The sequence below is a fragment of the Alnus glutinosa genome, chromosome 10 (assembly GCF_958979055.1).
Source record: "Alnus glutinosa chromosome 10, dhAlnGlut1.1, whole genome shotgun sequence".
NCBI lineage: Eukaryota > Viridiplantae > Streptophyta > Magnoliopsida > Fagales > Betulaceae > Alnus > Alnus glutinosa.
The window spans coordinates 2,352,882-2,371,021 of NC_084895.1; the positions used below are offsets into that span (position 1 = coordinate 2,352,882).

Genomic DNA, 18,140 nt, shown 5'->3' on the forward strand with positions numbered 1-18,140 from the left:
CACCTGAAATCCACTCAACCGAATGAGAAACCACAGAACCAACTAAATAATGTACTGAACGGGCTAAAACCATCTGAACTGGCCAAGAGCCAGCAAACCAGCCAAACACTACTTCAGCTATCCTTATCTAGGATAGGGAACAACCAAGCAACTAGAACCAAACAAGGGTCGTCTTCTCCACCAACGCACCAAAAACTTACCAATGACAACTATTCTTTGTCGAAAACGCCCAAAACTCGGTGGAGACACCTTGGAAGTTACCGGAGAATACAAAAATAATAATAATAATAACAATAATAACAATGGCCAAAATACCCACAAATCCTAATGACTCTATATCCTAATAACTCTTTTAACTACTTCGAATGGCGTAGTTTTGGTAGAGAAATTGAAATTTGTGTTATACCACAATTCTACCATTGGCACCCATTCAGACCAACGCTAGGGGATGATCCTGATCAACTTCATTCAATTCATCCTTCCAAGACAAGGCATCAGCCATCTTTTTCTCTTTTCCAATTTTGTGCTCCACAATGAAATCATACACAAGCAACATGGGAATCCATTTTTGTTGAGATGGAGAAAAATAAAAAAAACTCCAAAAGATACTCCTGACTCTCTTGATCAATCTTACTTCTAAAAGACTATCCCAAGAAGTAAGGTCTCCATTTCTGCACAGCCATCATAATGGCTAACTCATTCCCATAAGTTTACAAGTGTAGCTCCTTGTGTAACAACCCAAGGAAAAACGCTAGACACATCTGCACTATCACTCTAAAAGGACTAGTCAATTTAGAGCTTTCTTAGAATCTCTTCTAAAGCCCAACTTCACCTAATAACTAGGCAATGTGAGACTTTACACTCATGACTATCTCTTATAAACTACTCACTCTATGTGAATTATTTATCTCTTCTCAATATGGGACCGGGGTATTATACCTTGCCCTTCATACTTTATTAAGGAAAGTAATGGGCTTCCCTTCTTGCATCAATTATACCTCAATTTCGATTCTTGAGGCATTACATTCAATGGTGAAGGTCTTGGAAAAGTTAGGTAAGCTCAAAACAAAAGGCTGCATCACCACCACCTTTAAACCTTTCAAATGCTCCCTCGATTTTCTCATTTCACCCAAAAGAATCTTTCTTCAACGGAGCTGTCAAAGGAGCTACAATGGCTCCATAACCTTTAATGAACTTCTTATAGTAGCATGTTAAGCCCAAGAAACCTCTTAAAGACTTGAGGGTTGTAGACCTTGGCCATTTCACCATGGCCTCAATCTTCTTAGGGTCAGCCTTAACCCTTTCTCCTCAAACCATATTGCCCAAATACCCAAACATCTTCAGTAGCAAATCTACACTTACACTTCTTAGCAAATATTTGCTGATTAAGATAACAACATAATTCAAGCAAAAAAACAGAACTACGACAGTTTCTTTAACGAGAGAGTAACAATGCCGCAACGAGTATTAATACTCAATTCAAGACTAGAGGTATGTTTAATGACGTCCCTTACTCTTGTAAGCCAATGCATCACAATCACATTAGAGGTTAAATTGTGTTATTGAAATATTTGCAAATAACATATTATGAAAGAAGCACAAATTCCCTAACTATTCTCCTAAAATGGCCGTGTCACGATATAGCTACCTTTATACAATGTCAATAAGTATTTTAATTTAAATAAGAGATGGCATTATAGAGACATGGTTCGAACTCAAGACCTTTGTTCTGATATCATGTTAAATCACCACTTATACCAAAAGTTCAATTTGATAAGAAATGATAAATTTAATCATTTAATTAATATTCTAACATTGCATATTTTTTATTATATAGTTCAATGTGCCATGTAAAGATAGAGGTTGTTCTATCCTTTGAAAACGAATCCCTACATGCACAAACTGCAAGAAAAGGAATACAATTGGGGCAAATCTCTCTTCAAGCATATAGAACTTAAGTAAGTTTGTCTTAACCTGCATAGTTACCTATCGCCAAACCATATGCACAATGAATTGGACAACAAATTAGCCTGCAGACATTCCTCAGCAAGTAACAAATGCCAGGACCGACACTCACAAGCAGGAGCAGAACATAATCCACCATTGGTTTCCACAGTAAGTTTAAACAGATGGATCCTTCCCAAACCTCATCATTGCATGAGTTGCCATCATTGAACCCCTGCGAGTAATTTCAACAATTCGGCCAATGAGTGGCAGCTTTACTGTCTCCCTATTCAAAAGAGGCTTCTTGTTCCACCTACATACATATTATGCAGAATTTCAAATAAAAGTCTGGCCAATATGAATATTGTGAATAACATTATTGAAAGAGTATCAAAGATAATAGTTTGAGTTGGACAGAGAATATATGCCAAACATATTCCTTTCCAGACTCCACAACCCAAAAATGAAGTTCTTCCATAAATATTCCGATATGCATTCATAAGCATTTATGCTAATGTTTTAAGTTAACTTGTTTAGAACAAGTTGTTTATTAACATTTAAAAATCACTGCTTTAAAAAAAAAAAAATTTAAAATAGCAAGTGGAATGCACACATGCTCCGACAAACCAACTTCATGGTAGGGAAACTTCCATACATCTGAATGTCAAATCATAAAACTTTCTTCTGATTTCTATTCGATAAAACTAGAAATTTGATGATTTCATATATAGTTTGGTAGAAAATGGCACTCTTTGTGTTCCATACCACTAGCCAATAACACTTTCTCCAAAAAAAAAAAATGCTCCCATACAATTCCCACATGCTGAAATTTTTAAGCATTGAAACGCATAGCAAATGCACTCCTCTTATGTCTTATGAAGAAATATAAATACCCTAATTGGTGGCTTCATTCACTGTATCCAATTCTCATAGTTCAACAGATATTTATGAACCATATGTTATATCCTTTACTTGCAGTAAAATGATTATTATCTTCTAAATTTACAAAGCGCAAACAAAGTAAAGGGAAAACATGAGAGAAGTCATTAAAAGAGGATATATTTTTAAAACAAAGTTAGCAAAGAGAATAACCAGGAAATTATTGCTTGTAAAGGAGGTGCATTTCAAAATACAGCTAATGTGTTAGGAGTTATATGAAATCAAGCTATACTAATGATTGAATGGAACACATGAACAATGAAAAAATTTAGTGCATACCAATCTTCATGGCGAACAACTTTCCCATCCACAACGTACAACTTGATGAGTGATATCATATCTATGTTTTTCCCTAAGAACTTGTAGAGTTGCTTGTTGTCAATTAATATCTGGAGTTGAACACATGGATTTAAATCTCTATATAAAGAATCAACCCAAACAGAATATTTTTAACCTAGAAAAAATATAAAATTTGATGAGAGGAGCAAATGAAATTTCTAACCTCTTGCTTTCCGGGAGAAATTAAATTTTCTTCAACAGTATATTCCACAATTCTTGATTCGCTAAAGATCTAGAAATCATGGGAAAGAATAGCCAAGTGTTTCAAAAAAATCAGACAGCAGTGAAGAATAATCGTCTTAAAACAAGATAAGATTCAAGTGAAAGCTGGTAAACTTTAAGGAAGAGTAAAGATGTTAAAATTCTCCGAACGACAAGATGGTTTTAAGTAAGACAAGTTTTGTTCTCCAGGTTTAGGGAAAATAACTTCCTCTGTCAATTTAATACTGGGGTCTCATGTCAGCTATAATTGTTCCTGCACTCTGTATCTACTTAATAGACATGATCACAGAGCAGGTAGCAAGCTCCAAAGTTTGGCCACGAGAGGGGAGTAAAGAGCAAAATAACAGTATTGGTATTCAATTTCATAACTCTTTATTATAGTTTTTCTCTTAGGAAAAATATCTGAAATTATAAGAAAACTTTCACAAAACTGATTGTGCTCATTAAGTTTAAAATATAAGCCTCAAATACATGACACTTGATAAGAAACATAACAATAATCAACAAAGCAAAAACAGAACCTTGGAAAGTGAATAGAATGCTGATTTTATCTGCTTCACCCTGAACAATCAATAACAGAAATTATGTAAGACAGATTGAAGTAATCAGAGATACCAAGAAAAAAAAATGCGGCTATTATAATAAGAATAAGAGAATTTCAGATTAATCAATTGAAATACATCAAAAAATGACTGGAAATAGAGACAAAATTCATCACAATTTGCTTGTAGCTGAAAATATTTATCCCCAAAACATGAAAGAGAATTTATAAGTCTAATTTGTTTCATTTATAATAGTAAAAATGGCATACGTAAGGACCCCAAATCCATTAGTATAGATCATATTCTTTTCAAAGTGAAATCCCCTAGTATGTGAAAGAGTGAAAAAGTTATTTCGCTGTTGTGGGATAAAAAGCATTCATATGTCAATGCATGTATCAAATTTTTCAACCAACTAAAATGGAATGCACTTTTATGAAAATATGAATTGAAACAATAACGAGAAAATTTATAGTGAGACATCTTCAACACTTCCTGCAGAGACAGTTCAGTATAAAACCAAGGATAAAATTTTTACCAAGAAGTAGCTTATTCAACCAATTAGGAAGCAGATGATCTATTTTTTTTACATGTCTTTGGTTGAATATGGAAAAATAGTGCAAGTATTTTGGCTGGAAAGAAGATCCATGCACCAACTAGTAATATGATCTCCAACTAGAAATGAATCAAACTTTCACCTATTATTTGATGCATTATAATAAAGTACACAAATTGCGTACTAGCACCTCCAAAAGAAAACAGAACATTAATTTGGCCCGTACTGTAGGATAAGATATGTTGCCAGAAGCAATGGTGGCATTTATGATTGACACAATGATATAAAGCTCAAAATTGAAGGTGTTTTGAAAACAAATGAGAAACTGTAAATTTTTCTTAGAACATTGTGTTCCCAACACAACTAAATTTCCTTCAAATATTACTAAATTGCTTTCATATTACCTACTTCTCAAAATAAAAGACAGAATGAAGAGAAAAAAATCCTTTTCACAGTAGTAAGTACTACCTGCATCCCACATTTTAATTAAAGGTTTAATCTTTTGGAATACTAACTGCTGAAAATAAAGTCCAAAAAAGAAAGAATTATGGCCCCATAAAATGTAGAGGAGAGCTGTTCAGATGCTATTTTCCCGGAAATAAACCAGAGATACTTCCTAAACTCTCTAACTAAATGACATGCTGCTCCATCTGAAAGCAATGGCACTTGGATGAAAAATGATGAAACATTGCGACCAGACCAATTAAAATAAACATTCCAAATTTTCCTGACTTGCACAAGAAGCACTTTCATTTTTTCAATCTGCAGGGGCTACCCACTCAATTGCAGAGTTTTGGTATATAATCATTGAGCCTATATTTCTCTTCAGTATAATCTAAATAAAACCAATACCCACCCATTAGCACACATGAGCGGATCCTCGAAAGAAGCATCCGGAGCATATATTTCAAAGTCACGAGGTGTCGCACAAGATCCATATCTGAAATAATCAATTAGAAACTTCTGGTGAAAACTTTGAAATAATAAGTGATGGGTTTTGAAGCAAATAAGAATTACGTATCAATAGAAAACATTGGGACATGGAATCCTTATAATGGAAACACCTTGAGGTTTGAAGAAAATTCTTCATTTATCCTTCTATACCCATTAGATTTCTATGATTGCATTGACATGTTAATAACATTTTGTGCAAATTAAAATCGTGATGCAGTGCCTTTTATGTGTGTAGGCTTGCAAGCCCAAGCAGGTAACCAGAACCATCAAACCTGCCTGACCTGAATCAACAACAAAGCGAATTCATTGCTAATTGTAGCCATAACTTGACAACCATTTTTTCTCAAACCGATACAATAATTACAACACAGGAATCTTGTGTTGGCTGACTTCACCATGAGTTGCTCCACCAAGAAATAAGAGAGAACTAGGAGAAAGAGAGTAGTAACAATAGGAATTTTCTAGGCTTGAATGCTATCGTTTAACCTAATTACAATATAACTCTCCCTGATGTATAACCTAATCACAGCTTACCTCTTTATTGTTAATTTTCCCATCCAAACTAACAGCACATGCACATTCAGAAGTGGCAAACCATGTGACTTGATAAACCCATAAAAGTGAAACCATTTCGTCATCTATTTAACACTTCTATTGCACACTGTCTCTTACTCATTTTTCATAATTTTACAAAGGAATAAAACAGAAATATAACCTTTTAACTAAACATGCGATACTCAGAAAACAGGGAAAAAAGAACAGGTGCGCGCATAGAGGGAGAGAGAGAGAGAGAGAGAGAGAGAGAGAGAGAGATGAAACAAATACAGAAATGATCCATTTGCAAATGATTTAGACGCTAAAGGAAACCCAAAATATATTGTGTCAAGAACAGGAGGTATAAGAATATGGAAATAAAGGAGACTCAAGGAGAGTAATTATTTGCCCAAATGAGGCTAAACATGCAACGCGAAAAACAGGGCCCTAAAGAACGTGTGAATACATACAATGAGAAGAGAGACCAAAATTATTTGCACAAAGATAACAAAACGAAAATACCCAATTGGTTTTTAAATTATCCAAGGCGCTTTCTTATGGTGAAGAAAAATTTGAATGGAAACATAGAAAGCTTGAGACTCCTCTGTCACATTTCATCACATGCTTATCAGATTCACTTTTTCTACTAGTTTGGGTGGAAAATGAACAAACAAATGTCATCGTTTCAATTTAATTCAAAATTAAGAAAGATTTACTGATACTTCAAAAAGTTAAAGAGATTAATTACAATTAAGATAGAGTACAAGAAGAACAAATAAATGTAATTTATCCTTCGTTCTTAAAATATCTAATTTTCCGATATATCCTGCGAAGAAACAATTAAGTATTAATTTATTGGGAAAGAACCACTGCTGATCATTATACCTATTAGTAACAAGATAAAATCACCCAAGCTAATGGTTAGGCATAGCACAACCCAGATAGTTTTAGTATTCAAATTCTACATGTGTTGTTCTGTCTGTGTGTGAGATAGAAAGAGTGAGAAACTCACAGGTGAAGAATATGAGGAATGATATCATCAGAAATGTGCTTTCTTTCACTATTCTCGCATGACTCCTTGTAATGGGCTTCCCTTATCTGATCCCTTTTGTCTTCAGAACCCCACAAATCATTTGAAAAGTCATAACCATATTTACAAGGAAAAAAACAGCAACTTTCACAAGAAATATACAAACCCAGAAACCGATCAAGCGGAAATGGTTAAAACAAGCAAAAAAACAGCAACTTTCACAAGAAAGATACAAACCCAGAAACCGATCGAAGTGGAAATGGTTAATCTGCAGAAAAGCAAAAGTTACTCCTACCTTGAGAGTGCTTTTTCTCCATGGCGGATTCTGAGAGTTTGTTCTTGGCAGCCAAACAGGACCCTACGTGATTGTGAGAACAAAGAGAGTGTGATGCTTTCAGAGGAGAGATGGAAGCAGAAGAAAAAACAACGGCCAACCGAAGAGGAGACCTCATGGCCTCATGGCGCGCAACGTGGCGATTGCCGCTCCATTTATATAGGCCGGTTGTTGTCGTTGAATTGTTCGCTCCGGCTCTTGGTCCATGTCCCACTTCACGTCCATTCAAACTCATCATTGAATTTAATAATAATTTATCCAAAATTTAATAAATAAATAAATAAAACCTCGAAAAAAAATAAAATTCTTTTTTTTTTTTTTTCTGGATTTTTTAGTACCTTTTTTTTAAAAAAAACTTTTTTTATTATTATTTTTTTGTTTTATTTTTTTTTTCAACTTTATAAGTACATTTTTGTCTTATTGAAAAATATTTAGGGTCACTTTTGCCTTTTTTTTGTTGGTCTTTGAAGGACATTGACATTTTTTTTTTGTATTTTAGGAGGGTATATTAACACAATTGGTAGTTTGTGAATGACATTGATAACTTAAAATTTAGAAGAGTACATTAACACAATAGGTTAAATAACTCATTGGTACCTGAATTTTACATATTTTTAAATTTAGTACCTAAGTTTTGTTTTGTATCATAGGTGGTACTTAAATTATGAGTAAAAACTCATTTGGTACCTCTATTAGATTTTTTGTCCAAATTTTAACGCATTGACATATGTCAACCATTGAAGTTGACATGTGGCACTATATAAAAAAAAAAAAATTAAAAAAAAAATTAAAAATAAATAAAAAAAAGGAAAAAGAAAAAGAAAAAAGAAGAGGGGTGACTGACCACCCCATAGTGGCCCTCTTCTTTTTTCTTTTTCTTTTTTCAATTTTTTTTAATTTTATTTTATTTAATTATTTTGTAAATATTTTTATTTTTTATTTTTTTTTATATAGTACTACATATCAATATCAGCAGAGACGGCGGGAGGGGGGCATGGCAATTTCCTTTAAAAAAAATTCTAAGGATAAAAAAAAAACCTAAAAAAACTAAAAATTTAGCCTATTGGCCCCTACAAATAATTTTTTTTTGCCACTGGCCCCTTCCCATAAGAACTTCTTGCTCCGTCCCTGAATATCAACGGTTGACATGTGGCAAGACGTTAAAATTTGGAATCTAACAAAGGTACTAAATGCGTTTTTATTCCTAATTCAAGTACTACCTATGATACAAAACAAAATTGAGGTACTAAATTTAAAAACACGTAAAACTCAGGTACCAATGAAGTATTTAACCTTAAAAAAAATCACGTGACTTGACTTCCGTCCGGATCAAACACTGAATCCTGACGGAATACCCTTATGTGAAAGTTTTTGATAGTTTAATACTCCGGTTTGAGAGAAATGATAATTCGGTATCTTTCCGTCAAAACGGCGGATATTTCGGAACCTTTTGTTAAGTTAACCCTAATAATTTTAGTAACCATATAAAGAAATATGTAATTGAGAATGCAAGTGGAAGTGTGTAACATTTTTTTTTTTCTTTTTGTTCTGTTTAATCAATTTTGTTAGGAAAATATGTTGCCACTGTTTTATGCGATTTTGACAATAAGATTCCATTTTTTAATTTTACGAATTTAAGACTTGAATTTACAAAAAAAAAAAAAAAAAAAAAAAAATCAGTTAATACTTTTTTCCTTTTTTCTCTTAAAAATAAATAATGAAAATATAATTATACTATTCCAATTAAAAAAATTAAAAAATTAAAAAACATACAGGACTTAAGGTAGGAGCCCGTCGTGGCGGCCATCTCTCCTCTGGTTCCTTTTTTTTTTTTTTTTTTTTTTTTTTTTTTTTTGCTTTTTTCTATTCTTTTTTTAAATTAATAAGAAGAGAATAATTATATTTTCATGTCATTTATTTATTTATTGAGAGTAAAATGAACAGATGTCTTAAATTTAAAATCATCTTAAATTCGAGTCTTAAATTTGTAAAATTTAAAATTGTGGTCTTTTTTTTCTTTTTTTTTTTTGAAACAAATCTCTTCTGTATTATTGTCAAGAATCAGCAGAAAATGACTTCAAAGAAAAGGTCTAGGGATTACAAAGCTCCCTAAAAAGTTGAGTACAAATCAAACTAAGAGGGGACTCAACCCACCTAGTATCTAAACAGTGAAAAGCAGCTTCTTGTGCAAGAGAATGAGCCACCCATTTGCGTCACGTCGACAATGAGCAAAAGAAGTAGACCGGAAAGACCCCAATTCATGATGTATGCTCTCAACAAAGTGTCCAATACTGTGTAGGTGAGAAGGAGCTGCAGATAAAGCTTGGAGAACTAAAAGCATCAACCATTTCTTTGCAGATATCCACAATGCCACTGCCCCCTTGTAATCACCAACATTGGACACCACCCTCCAATGCTGGGTTAAGACTCTGCTCAAATCAAATGGGTTCATCGTTGTGATTGTTTTGAGCCATGGCCAGTATCCCCAATGGCAAGGTTGAAAAAGAGCTTGCCAATGCTGTATTTTGCCAATTAACCGACCAAACTGTCTTTGGTTACGAAGTTGTGCACATAAATACTGTTGTGACAATAATAAGTTAGGGGTCTCCAATGAAGCAGAAAATAGCAGAATAAAAAATAACACAACCACACAAGACAAGAAGATTTAAGTGGTTCGGCTTAATAAGCCTACATCCACTGGCGGAGACGACCCGGAGGAAATTCACTATCAAAAGAATGGAGTACAAAAAGTAATACAGAGAAAACCACTCAAACCTAAAAGCATTAATACACCCAAATCTCACTCTAACTCACATTCAAAAAGAGAATTATACAAAACAGAAAATATTCTAAATTCTCTAAGCCACCGTGTGGCCAACACAAATAATGACAATCTCCAAAGTGGGATGCACTCTTTCTTCTTCTCTTCAAAAGTTGCTCTCCCCTTTTCTCCTTTTAGTTGCTGCCTCTCTCTCTCTGTTTCTCTAACATGAAGTTACTGCCACTCTTCCAAAATGACCGAATGACATATACCATTTGGGAGCTCTCAGAACATCTACATAGAAGAGATGGTTGTACAAAGAGCTATTAGGGCACTGAATTTCACAAGCAAAAGAGAATCAAATACTAAAAAAAAAAAAAAAAAACACACACACAAGGGGGGTGGGGATAGTTTTAAGTTTTTATCCCATGCATCAATTCCTAAAGACATCTTATGATCTACATTTTCTTTCTACCCTCTATGAAATCACAATTCATCAACTTTCTAATCAGCTAATGGTTAATTTCTATTGCAATTATCCAATGAAATTTAAACTTGCTAACTCAAACTAATTGGTAAATGGATATTAAAAGAGAAAATAAATAATATATAAGGAAGTGGTGATTTTTTTTTGAAAAATTCAAATAAAATAAGCATAAAGTCGAACTGAGCACGTGTTACACAAGAAACTCTTGAAATTCTAGATTGAGTTTGTAGAATGTTAACATAATCACGCATTGTGTGTCTATATGTATCAATTAACCTTAAGCCAGTTTGGAGGAAGACTTGTTATTTGATGAAGAGAATGGCATAAAGACACAAGTCCTAAAAACACAAACACACTGAAAACCCATTAATAACATACCAGCACCACATAGTCAACAGATGATGTCACGATCTAAATCCAGCTTCAGTTTCACATCTCAATGGTTTGGTAATTGAAGCTATCAGAACCAGTACTAGCTTGCCATTGGTTTAGTGCTGGGCGGATATTAGACAACCTGCCATTTTGTTACCATAAATCAAGTCATCCACCTTAATAGGATCATACAACATATAAACACAAGAAAATCCTATGCTGCCATTGATTACCTTTTCGAAACAACAACCACAAAACCAATATATTACATCACATAATCCAGCAAGTTTCCATTGCCTCATCTGAAGCACAGGTTCCACAAAAATCAACAAACATTAATTCCATCTGGTACGGTCCATAGGATGGCATATCTCAGTTACCACTACCACCAGGCCCACCACCAAAGAGGTAATCCAAAGAAGATCCACCGCCTGGGGCAGCATGAACCTTAGTAGAGGGTCGATCCTGCACCGAGGAAGAAAATGATCAATTAATTTATATTTAATTGTTACTTGGCTAATAATTTTCAATCACAATGAAACATACTAGCATGTTGTAGACAAACAATTAAATCAGCATCATTTTAGAATGTTCACAATCAATGATAATGAGAATAGCCTGACTACCATTAATAGTATTTAGTAACCAACCATTCACACCCGCAGATAAGCTAATATATTCCATTGATTACCTCCTAAAATTAATTTGTCCAAAAAGTGGCCCTTTTCATCTTAGCATCTTTTAGGAGTTGAGGTGCTGAATGGTTATTCAGAACCTACACGTACACTTCCAACAAAAGAAAAAGAAACCGAAATGCCCATGATGTTGATTTGGCACAACACTTTCACAAGTACCTATTCATCCCAAAATAGCTGAACATCTGAATCAACTAAGAAAAAACAACACAAGCATAGTAAATTGATACAGAAGATCTACACACATGTGCATCAGATGATATCAATAGTTTATGCATAGTGCTTTTCATACATCTTGGCAAAATAATGCGTCAACACAAGTTTATGGTAGTGCTAATGCAGATTCCAATAAAAAATTCAAAGCAGTTGCTAACCCAGTTTCAAATAAATTAGAAATGTTTTTTGATACAAATAAAACCATTCATTATAAATAGCAGATTAGGCTTCATCTGCCTCCTAGTTCCAACTCACAGATCCTTACGGGTAATACCATAGCTAAATTCAACTAATTTGAATGATTAGAAATCACATTTAATATATATATATATATATATATATATATATATATATGTATATAACTTTCTTTTCAAGTAGAGAAGTGTTGAGTTTCTTGTGTTACCTCTTTAGTGTACATATAAAGCAATTTTTGTTCACCGATAATCATCAACCTAGCAAATGTAGGACAGCAGCACATGATGTTTCATTGATTAATTAGCAAATTTTAGGGGAAGGATTGTGGCTTTGAACTTATGAAGGATTGAAATGGAGATTAATAGCAAAACTTGTTGATTCAAAGCATCCCCAATTTCATATGTAGTTTTCAATAATTTTTGGTGGTAACTTGAGAGAAACTCAACTTCTTATGTCTAGAATGGTGAAACAAATGATCATGAAGAAGTGACAAGTGGGAAAAGCATTTTCTTTTATCAAACATCAAAAACATACTCGAATTCACTCAAATCCAACCTTGATTTAACTGAATCAAACTTGCAAACAATGAAAGCCACATCCACATCAATTTTTAGAAAATGAAACAATTAAATAACAAAATTACAAAAAAAAAAAAAAAAAAACAAAACAAAACAAAAACAAAATATATGGCAGCACTCAAACGGCACCTGTCAAACTGTATTTCTTCCAATTAACCTTTCTTCCACGCAAATTTAGGCCTACATATGATTTAACTTCTATCGTTAGCTACATCTAGAAACCAATTAAAACGCTAATTACAAACAATGTCTGCTAAGAGGTACCTACACCGGCAAAAGCTTGGATGGCGATAGCAATGACGACGACCCATTATCCCAACTCCTTCCCTCCATTGGGCAAGAGGATCGACTGCCCACATCAGATCAGATGTACCTACATATACACATTTGCTAATTTCAATACACAAAAGGCCTAGTACTAAAAGCTTTGGGTGCCCAGAAAGAGAAATGCTACAAAGTATTCTCTTATCATTCTTTTTTTTCAAAATTAACCATTGGATTTTGATCTTTAACATGTGGATTTTGAAAAAAGAATTATAAGAGAAAGATGAAAGAATATTAAATAGCATTTATCGACTAGAAAACAAATGAAAAGAAAAGACAACACTTAGAAATAATTGTTAATACACTGTTTGGTTGACCAAAACATTGAATTTTGCACTCCATATGATATCCTATATTCCTATTTCGGCTCTTTCTTAATATTTTTTTTCAATTAATATATGTATATATTAAAGTAATGCTATGTTTTGGTACTTGTAAAAACTTTTAAAATTTAAAATTAAAAGCCTCACTTTTCACTTATGTGCCACTCGATCTTTTTTTTTTTTTTTTTTAAAAAAAAAATGTGCCACTCGATCTATTAAGAAGCAAAGAAATCAACGAAACTGATTGTGTGTGTGTGAGAGTCGAGAGAGAGAGAGAGAGAGTACTTGTTTTGGGGTGCGACAAAGGTGGCTTGGGCGCGAGTCAGTATTCAATCAATTCGCCATCAATCCATTTTTCTTCTATGTGAGCAATCTTGCGCCATTCTTTTCCCTGTTTACCTTGCCAGTCTTTCTTCAACAAAGGACAATTGAGGATTTTTAGAATAGAAAGGGAGGGAGGCAGCCCCTGTTCTGGCATGTACTTGAGCTTAGTGCAGTTAAATATCCACAGGTTTTCAAGAGCACTGAGGAGTTGAAGCCCCTTGTCCAAAGATTTCAAATTTGGAAAGTTAGAAATGTAAAGAAAGGTCAGATTGGTGGGCAGCAACTGCGCCTCTGGGAAGGACTCCACACCAGGTATGCCAATGATTGTCAAACTAGTAAGAAATGGGAGGTTCTGCAAATCCCACCCCATCCGACTAGCAACAAGTTTGTCACATTCAGAAATGATAATACTTTTCATATTGGATGGCAAGCCCCCTTCAGGAAGCGACTCAACTTCAGGACAGACAATTACATCCAAATTCTGAAGAGAAGAGAGGAGTATGTGCATCTTGTTAGGCAGTGATCTCAGACTCCCACAATTATTCATGGAAAGCGATGTAAGGCTAGGGGCACGCAATCCCCCTTTCGGAAAAGATACAAAATTAGGGCAAAAAGATATATCTATTTGCAAGGTGACTAAATCGTGTTCATAATGTTCTGGAACTGTAAGAGATTCCAGATTGCTACAGGACCAGAATCGGATATCAGAAAGCTTTGGGAATAAATCTAATGGAAAGGACTTGAGAGAATCACAGTTGACCAACTCCAATTTTTCAAGGTATGAACACTCCAAGTGTGTCAGGAGCTCTAACTTCACACATTCTCTAATTTCAAGGGTTTTTAACGTTGAGGGAAGACCATCCTTAGGAAGGGACACAAGTGAGGAACAATCACAGATCACTAACATTTGAATGCCGCTGTTGGAGTCTGTCATTCTCCCGGGAAAGGAAACAAGTGAAGAACAACCTCTGATGTAGAGGGTTTTTAATGTAGAGGGAAAACGATCCTTTGGAAAGGACATAAGTGAAGGGCAGTTTTGAATTATTAACACTTGAAGATTGCCATTGGAGTGGATCATTACCTCGGGAAGGGACTCTAATGCATTAAATTCTCCAATTTCGAGCGTATGCATTCCAATTGGCAATTCCTTTAATAACATCTCATTACAATAGCTTAGCTTCAACTTACGAATAGCAGGAACCCTCGGGAGTGGAGCCACCAACTGTGGGCTGTTCTCAATCTCAAGTATTGCTAAAGAAGGAAGATGGACTGGCAATCCTCCTGTTAGCTTAGGGCAGTCCTTAATATAAAGCTCTTCAAGTTGAGGAAAAGCTGCTCCTCCATTTTCGGCACCAGAAGAAATCCATTCCTCCCAGTTCGCCATCTTCACGATATTTAGAACTTTTAGGGCTCCAAAGGACTTGAATGAAGAAGAACTGTTGCCACAAAATTCATGGCCCACTGTAACAACTCCATCAAACCCAACTATAGAGAGATTATGTAGAGAAGGTAGCTGTCCAAGGGGTGGCAAGTTGCTGCAATATTTACAATTATGTAGATCAATAGATGCTATATTAGAGAATGAAGGATGCCCTACCCAATCCGAAAAACTTTTACCACCATAGTGTTTGATAGTGAGACTTTTCAGGTATGTATGGGGTCGGAGACTTTCGAGTACAATTCTCTCACTTTCTGAAAAATTAGTATCAACATTCCATTCCAATACTAAATCTTCAAGGTACTTTTTATCCCTCAAGCTTGCCTCTAGAGCATCCGTAGGAGATTCAACATTTTGGATCTCCAATATAGAAAGTAATCCCCGAAGATTTGTGAGTTTTCCTAACTCCTTAATGCAAGACCCACTACGTTTGCCGATGCTAAATTTAGTCAACGTTTGGAGACTTTTTAATTTACCAAATTGTTCTGGCATCTCTATTATGCTGGTTCCAGAAATATCAAGATGCCGTAAATTAATGAGTTTATACATCTTTCTTGGCAATGCAGCAAGTTGCACACACATTGACAAATTCAATATTTGCAAATTGTACAACTGACATATAGAATCGGGCAGTCTTTGAACGTTTGTGAAAGAAAGGTCCAAGTAACGTAGGTATTTGAGTTTGCCAATTGAATCTGGTAATTCAGTAAAGTTCCGATACTTCAACAGAGAAAGCACTCGTAAGCATCTTAGTGTTGGCAATAAATCATGTAGTACTCTTCCATTCAAGAGGTAGTAGAACCAAGGGTAACTAAACATATTTAAATGTAGGAAAGTGCGCAACCTCTTAGCCTTGTGAAGGGTCTCAAACTTCTTCAAGCTGTGAAACTCTTGTTCGGAAAAATAGGACAAGTGGCGAGTATTGTTTACAATTTTGTGAGAACAATCACCTTCTGATCTTAAAATGAATTGCCTAGATATAGATTTTGCTAAATCGCTCACAAGATCATGCATTACAAAACATGAATTGTCGTCACTTGATTTTTGGAATAATGATCTTGATTCTAGAGTGAGGAAATACTCATTCCCAACTTCTTCCATTGTTTTGTTTTTGGCTTGTTGTAGGAACCCTTCCGCCATCCATAACAAGATTAATTGATCTTTTTTGAAAGAATAATCCTTTGGAAATAATGAACAATAAGCAAAACATCGCTTTAGATGTGAAGATAGATATTTGTAGCTTAATCTTAGAGCTGGAAGAATACCCATCTCATCAATTCGCAAATCCCACAATTCACTCTCCGATATCTTATCCCATTCATCAACATCTAGTTTAGATCTTAAGACAGCACCAATTGCCTTGACTGCTAATGGAACGCCTTTGCACTTCTTTATGATTTTTCTGCCTATTACTTCTAACTCTCCGTGTGCATTAGAGTTGCCATCATGGAATGCATGTTTTGCAAATAGTGACCAACAATCCTCTTCAGGTAACTCCTTCAGATGATGAGACATTGCACTAGCACGCATGACTAATGCAACACTATAATTACGTGTTGTTACAAGGACCTTACTTACTTGTGTCCCAGATTTGAAGGGTTTGCAAAGTGTCTCCCAATGATCATAATTCTCATTCCAAACATCATCTAAAACAAGTAGAAACTTATTCCCCATTAAACACTCATTTAGTTTAAGTTGAAGCTGATTTAGATCCGTAACATAACAAGGTGACAAAGTTATTGCCTCCAGAATTGTTTTTGTTACCTTAAACACGTCAAATTCTTCGGAAACACAAACCCATGCTTTAAGGTCAAACTGCTGCTTCACCCTGTCGTTATTGTATACAAGTTGAGCAAGGGTGGTCTTGCCAATCCCCCCCATGCCGAATATGGCAATAACACCCATCTCATTGCTGGTTGCATCATCTGAGAGCAACAAGTTAATTATTTCATCCTTTTCATGATTCCTACCACAAATATCAGATTCTTCAACTAAAGAAGTCGTGGGCAATCTTTCAAATGATTTCCCTCCAACTCCTTCTCTTAAGCCAATAACATCCTTTTGTTTTGCCAGAGTTTCTAGTCTTTTAAGAACCTCTTTTATCTTTTGCTCTATCTCTTTGACAAAAGAATTATGAAAAACAGAGATGGACTTTCGTACCTTGCTTGCAGTGGTTTTAAATTTAGCATCCAACTCGTTTATCATGGCTTCAGTAGCAATCTCATCCAAGACGTCCTCCGCATCATAGATTGCATCTTTCAGCTCATCAAGCCACTCTTTCACAACAGGCTTCGTAACTTGCAATTCCTCCGCATCTTCAAACACTGCATTGAGGGTCAGGAATGTTGTCTTCAACTTCTTTAAGAGTCCATCGGAGAGTTTTCGTCGCCGAAAGAAGTCAACGAAGTCACCAGATGCCATTTTTTCAAAAAACACTTGAAGGAAGGGAGAGAGAAAAATGGTTGCAATCTCAGCCATGGTTTATTCTTTGGAAATCGGAGGAAATGAAGGAAGGGGAATGCAAAATGCAGAGCAAAATGCAGAGCAAAAGCAGATAGGAAGGTGTGTTTTGGTTTAATAAGGAAGAAGTGGAGTTATATTGATCGTAGAGGGAAAAGGAAGAGCTATTGGAGTGATGGACCCACGAGGGGCAAGGGCAGCTCTAAGCAGCTTCTCACACAAGGAATTACTTTTACACCAAACAAGGAAGTAGGAAACAACCTAATGGAGTGATGGACGTGTACGTAAACGAAATTACTTTGCCTTAGAATATGTTTCTTTTGTAATAAGTGGACACCAACGTCAAAGAACTCATTAACGTCAAAGAAATTACTTTGCTTTACAATCTGTTTCTCTTGTTTCTTTCCTTCTCTTTATATAATGAAAAGAAAGAGATCTGCTTTGGATTCCATTGGTGGATTGAATATGGCAAATTGTGGTGGACTCCACAACAATTGTGGTGAAAACACATGTCTGAAACACTTCAAACAAGTTTCACAGAAAAAGTTTTCTATATATGCTTTAAGGATATATAGA

At 34.9% G+C, this 18,140-nt stretch overlaps 2 protein-coding genes across 4 annotated transcripts; both read right to left on the reverse strand.

Moving 5' to 3' along the window:
* Positions 1 to 1,769: 1,769 nt before the first annotated feature.
* Positions 1,770 to 7,560, reverse strand: LOC133879895 (uncharacterized). Its single transcript, XM_062318706.1, has 7 exons — positions 7,353 to 7,560; positions 7,040 to 7,139; positions 5,396 to 5,479; positions 3,966 to 4,005; positions 3,386 to 3,454; positions 3,163 to 3,272; positions 1,770 to 2,257 (listed from the first exon to the last, which is right to left on the reverse strand). Exons 1-7 carry the CDS (start codon positions 7,507 to 7,509, stop codon positions 2,122 to 2,124), a joined length of 696 nt encoding a protein of 231 aa, XP_062174690.1. The 5' UTR covers positions 7,510 to 7,560; the 3' UTR covers positions 1,770 to 2,121.
* Positions 7,561 to 11,245: 3,685 nt separating this feature from the next.
* Positions 11,246 to 17,636, reverse strand: LOC133880492 (putative disease resistance RPP13-like protein 1). Of its 3 annotated transcripts, none has more exons than XM_062319438.1 (4): positions 13,628 to 17,636; positions 12,964 to 13,068; positions 11,703 to 11,865; positions 11,246 to 11,476 (listed from the first exon to the last, which is right to left on the reverse strand). In XM_062319438.1, exon 1 carries the CDS (start codon positions 17,580 to 17,582, stop codon positions 13,665 to 13,667), a length of 3,918 nt encoding a protein of 1,305 aa, XP_062175422.1. In that variant the 5' UTR covers positions 17,583 to 17,636; the 3' UTR covers positions 11,246 to 11,476; positions 11,703 to 11,865; positions 12,964 to 13,068; positions 13,628 to 13,664. The 3 variants fall into 3 exon arrangements, with proteins under 3 accessions (XP_062175422.1, XP_062175421.1, XP_062175420.1); XM_062319437.1 differs by lacking the exon at positions 11,703 to 11,865 and adding an exon at positions 12,825 to 12,875; XM_062319436.1 differs by lacking the exon at positions 11,703 to 11,865.
* Positions 17,637 to 18,140: the final 504 nt, after the last annotated feature.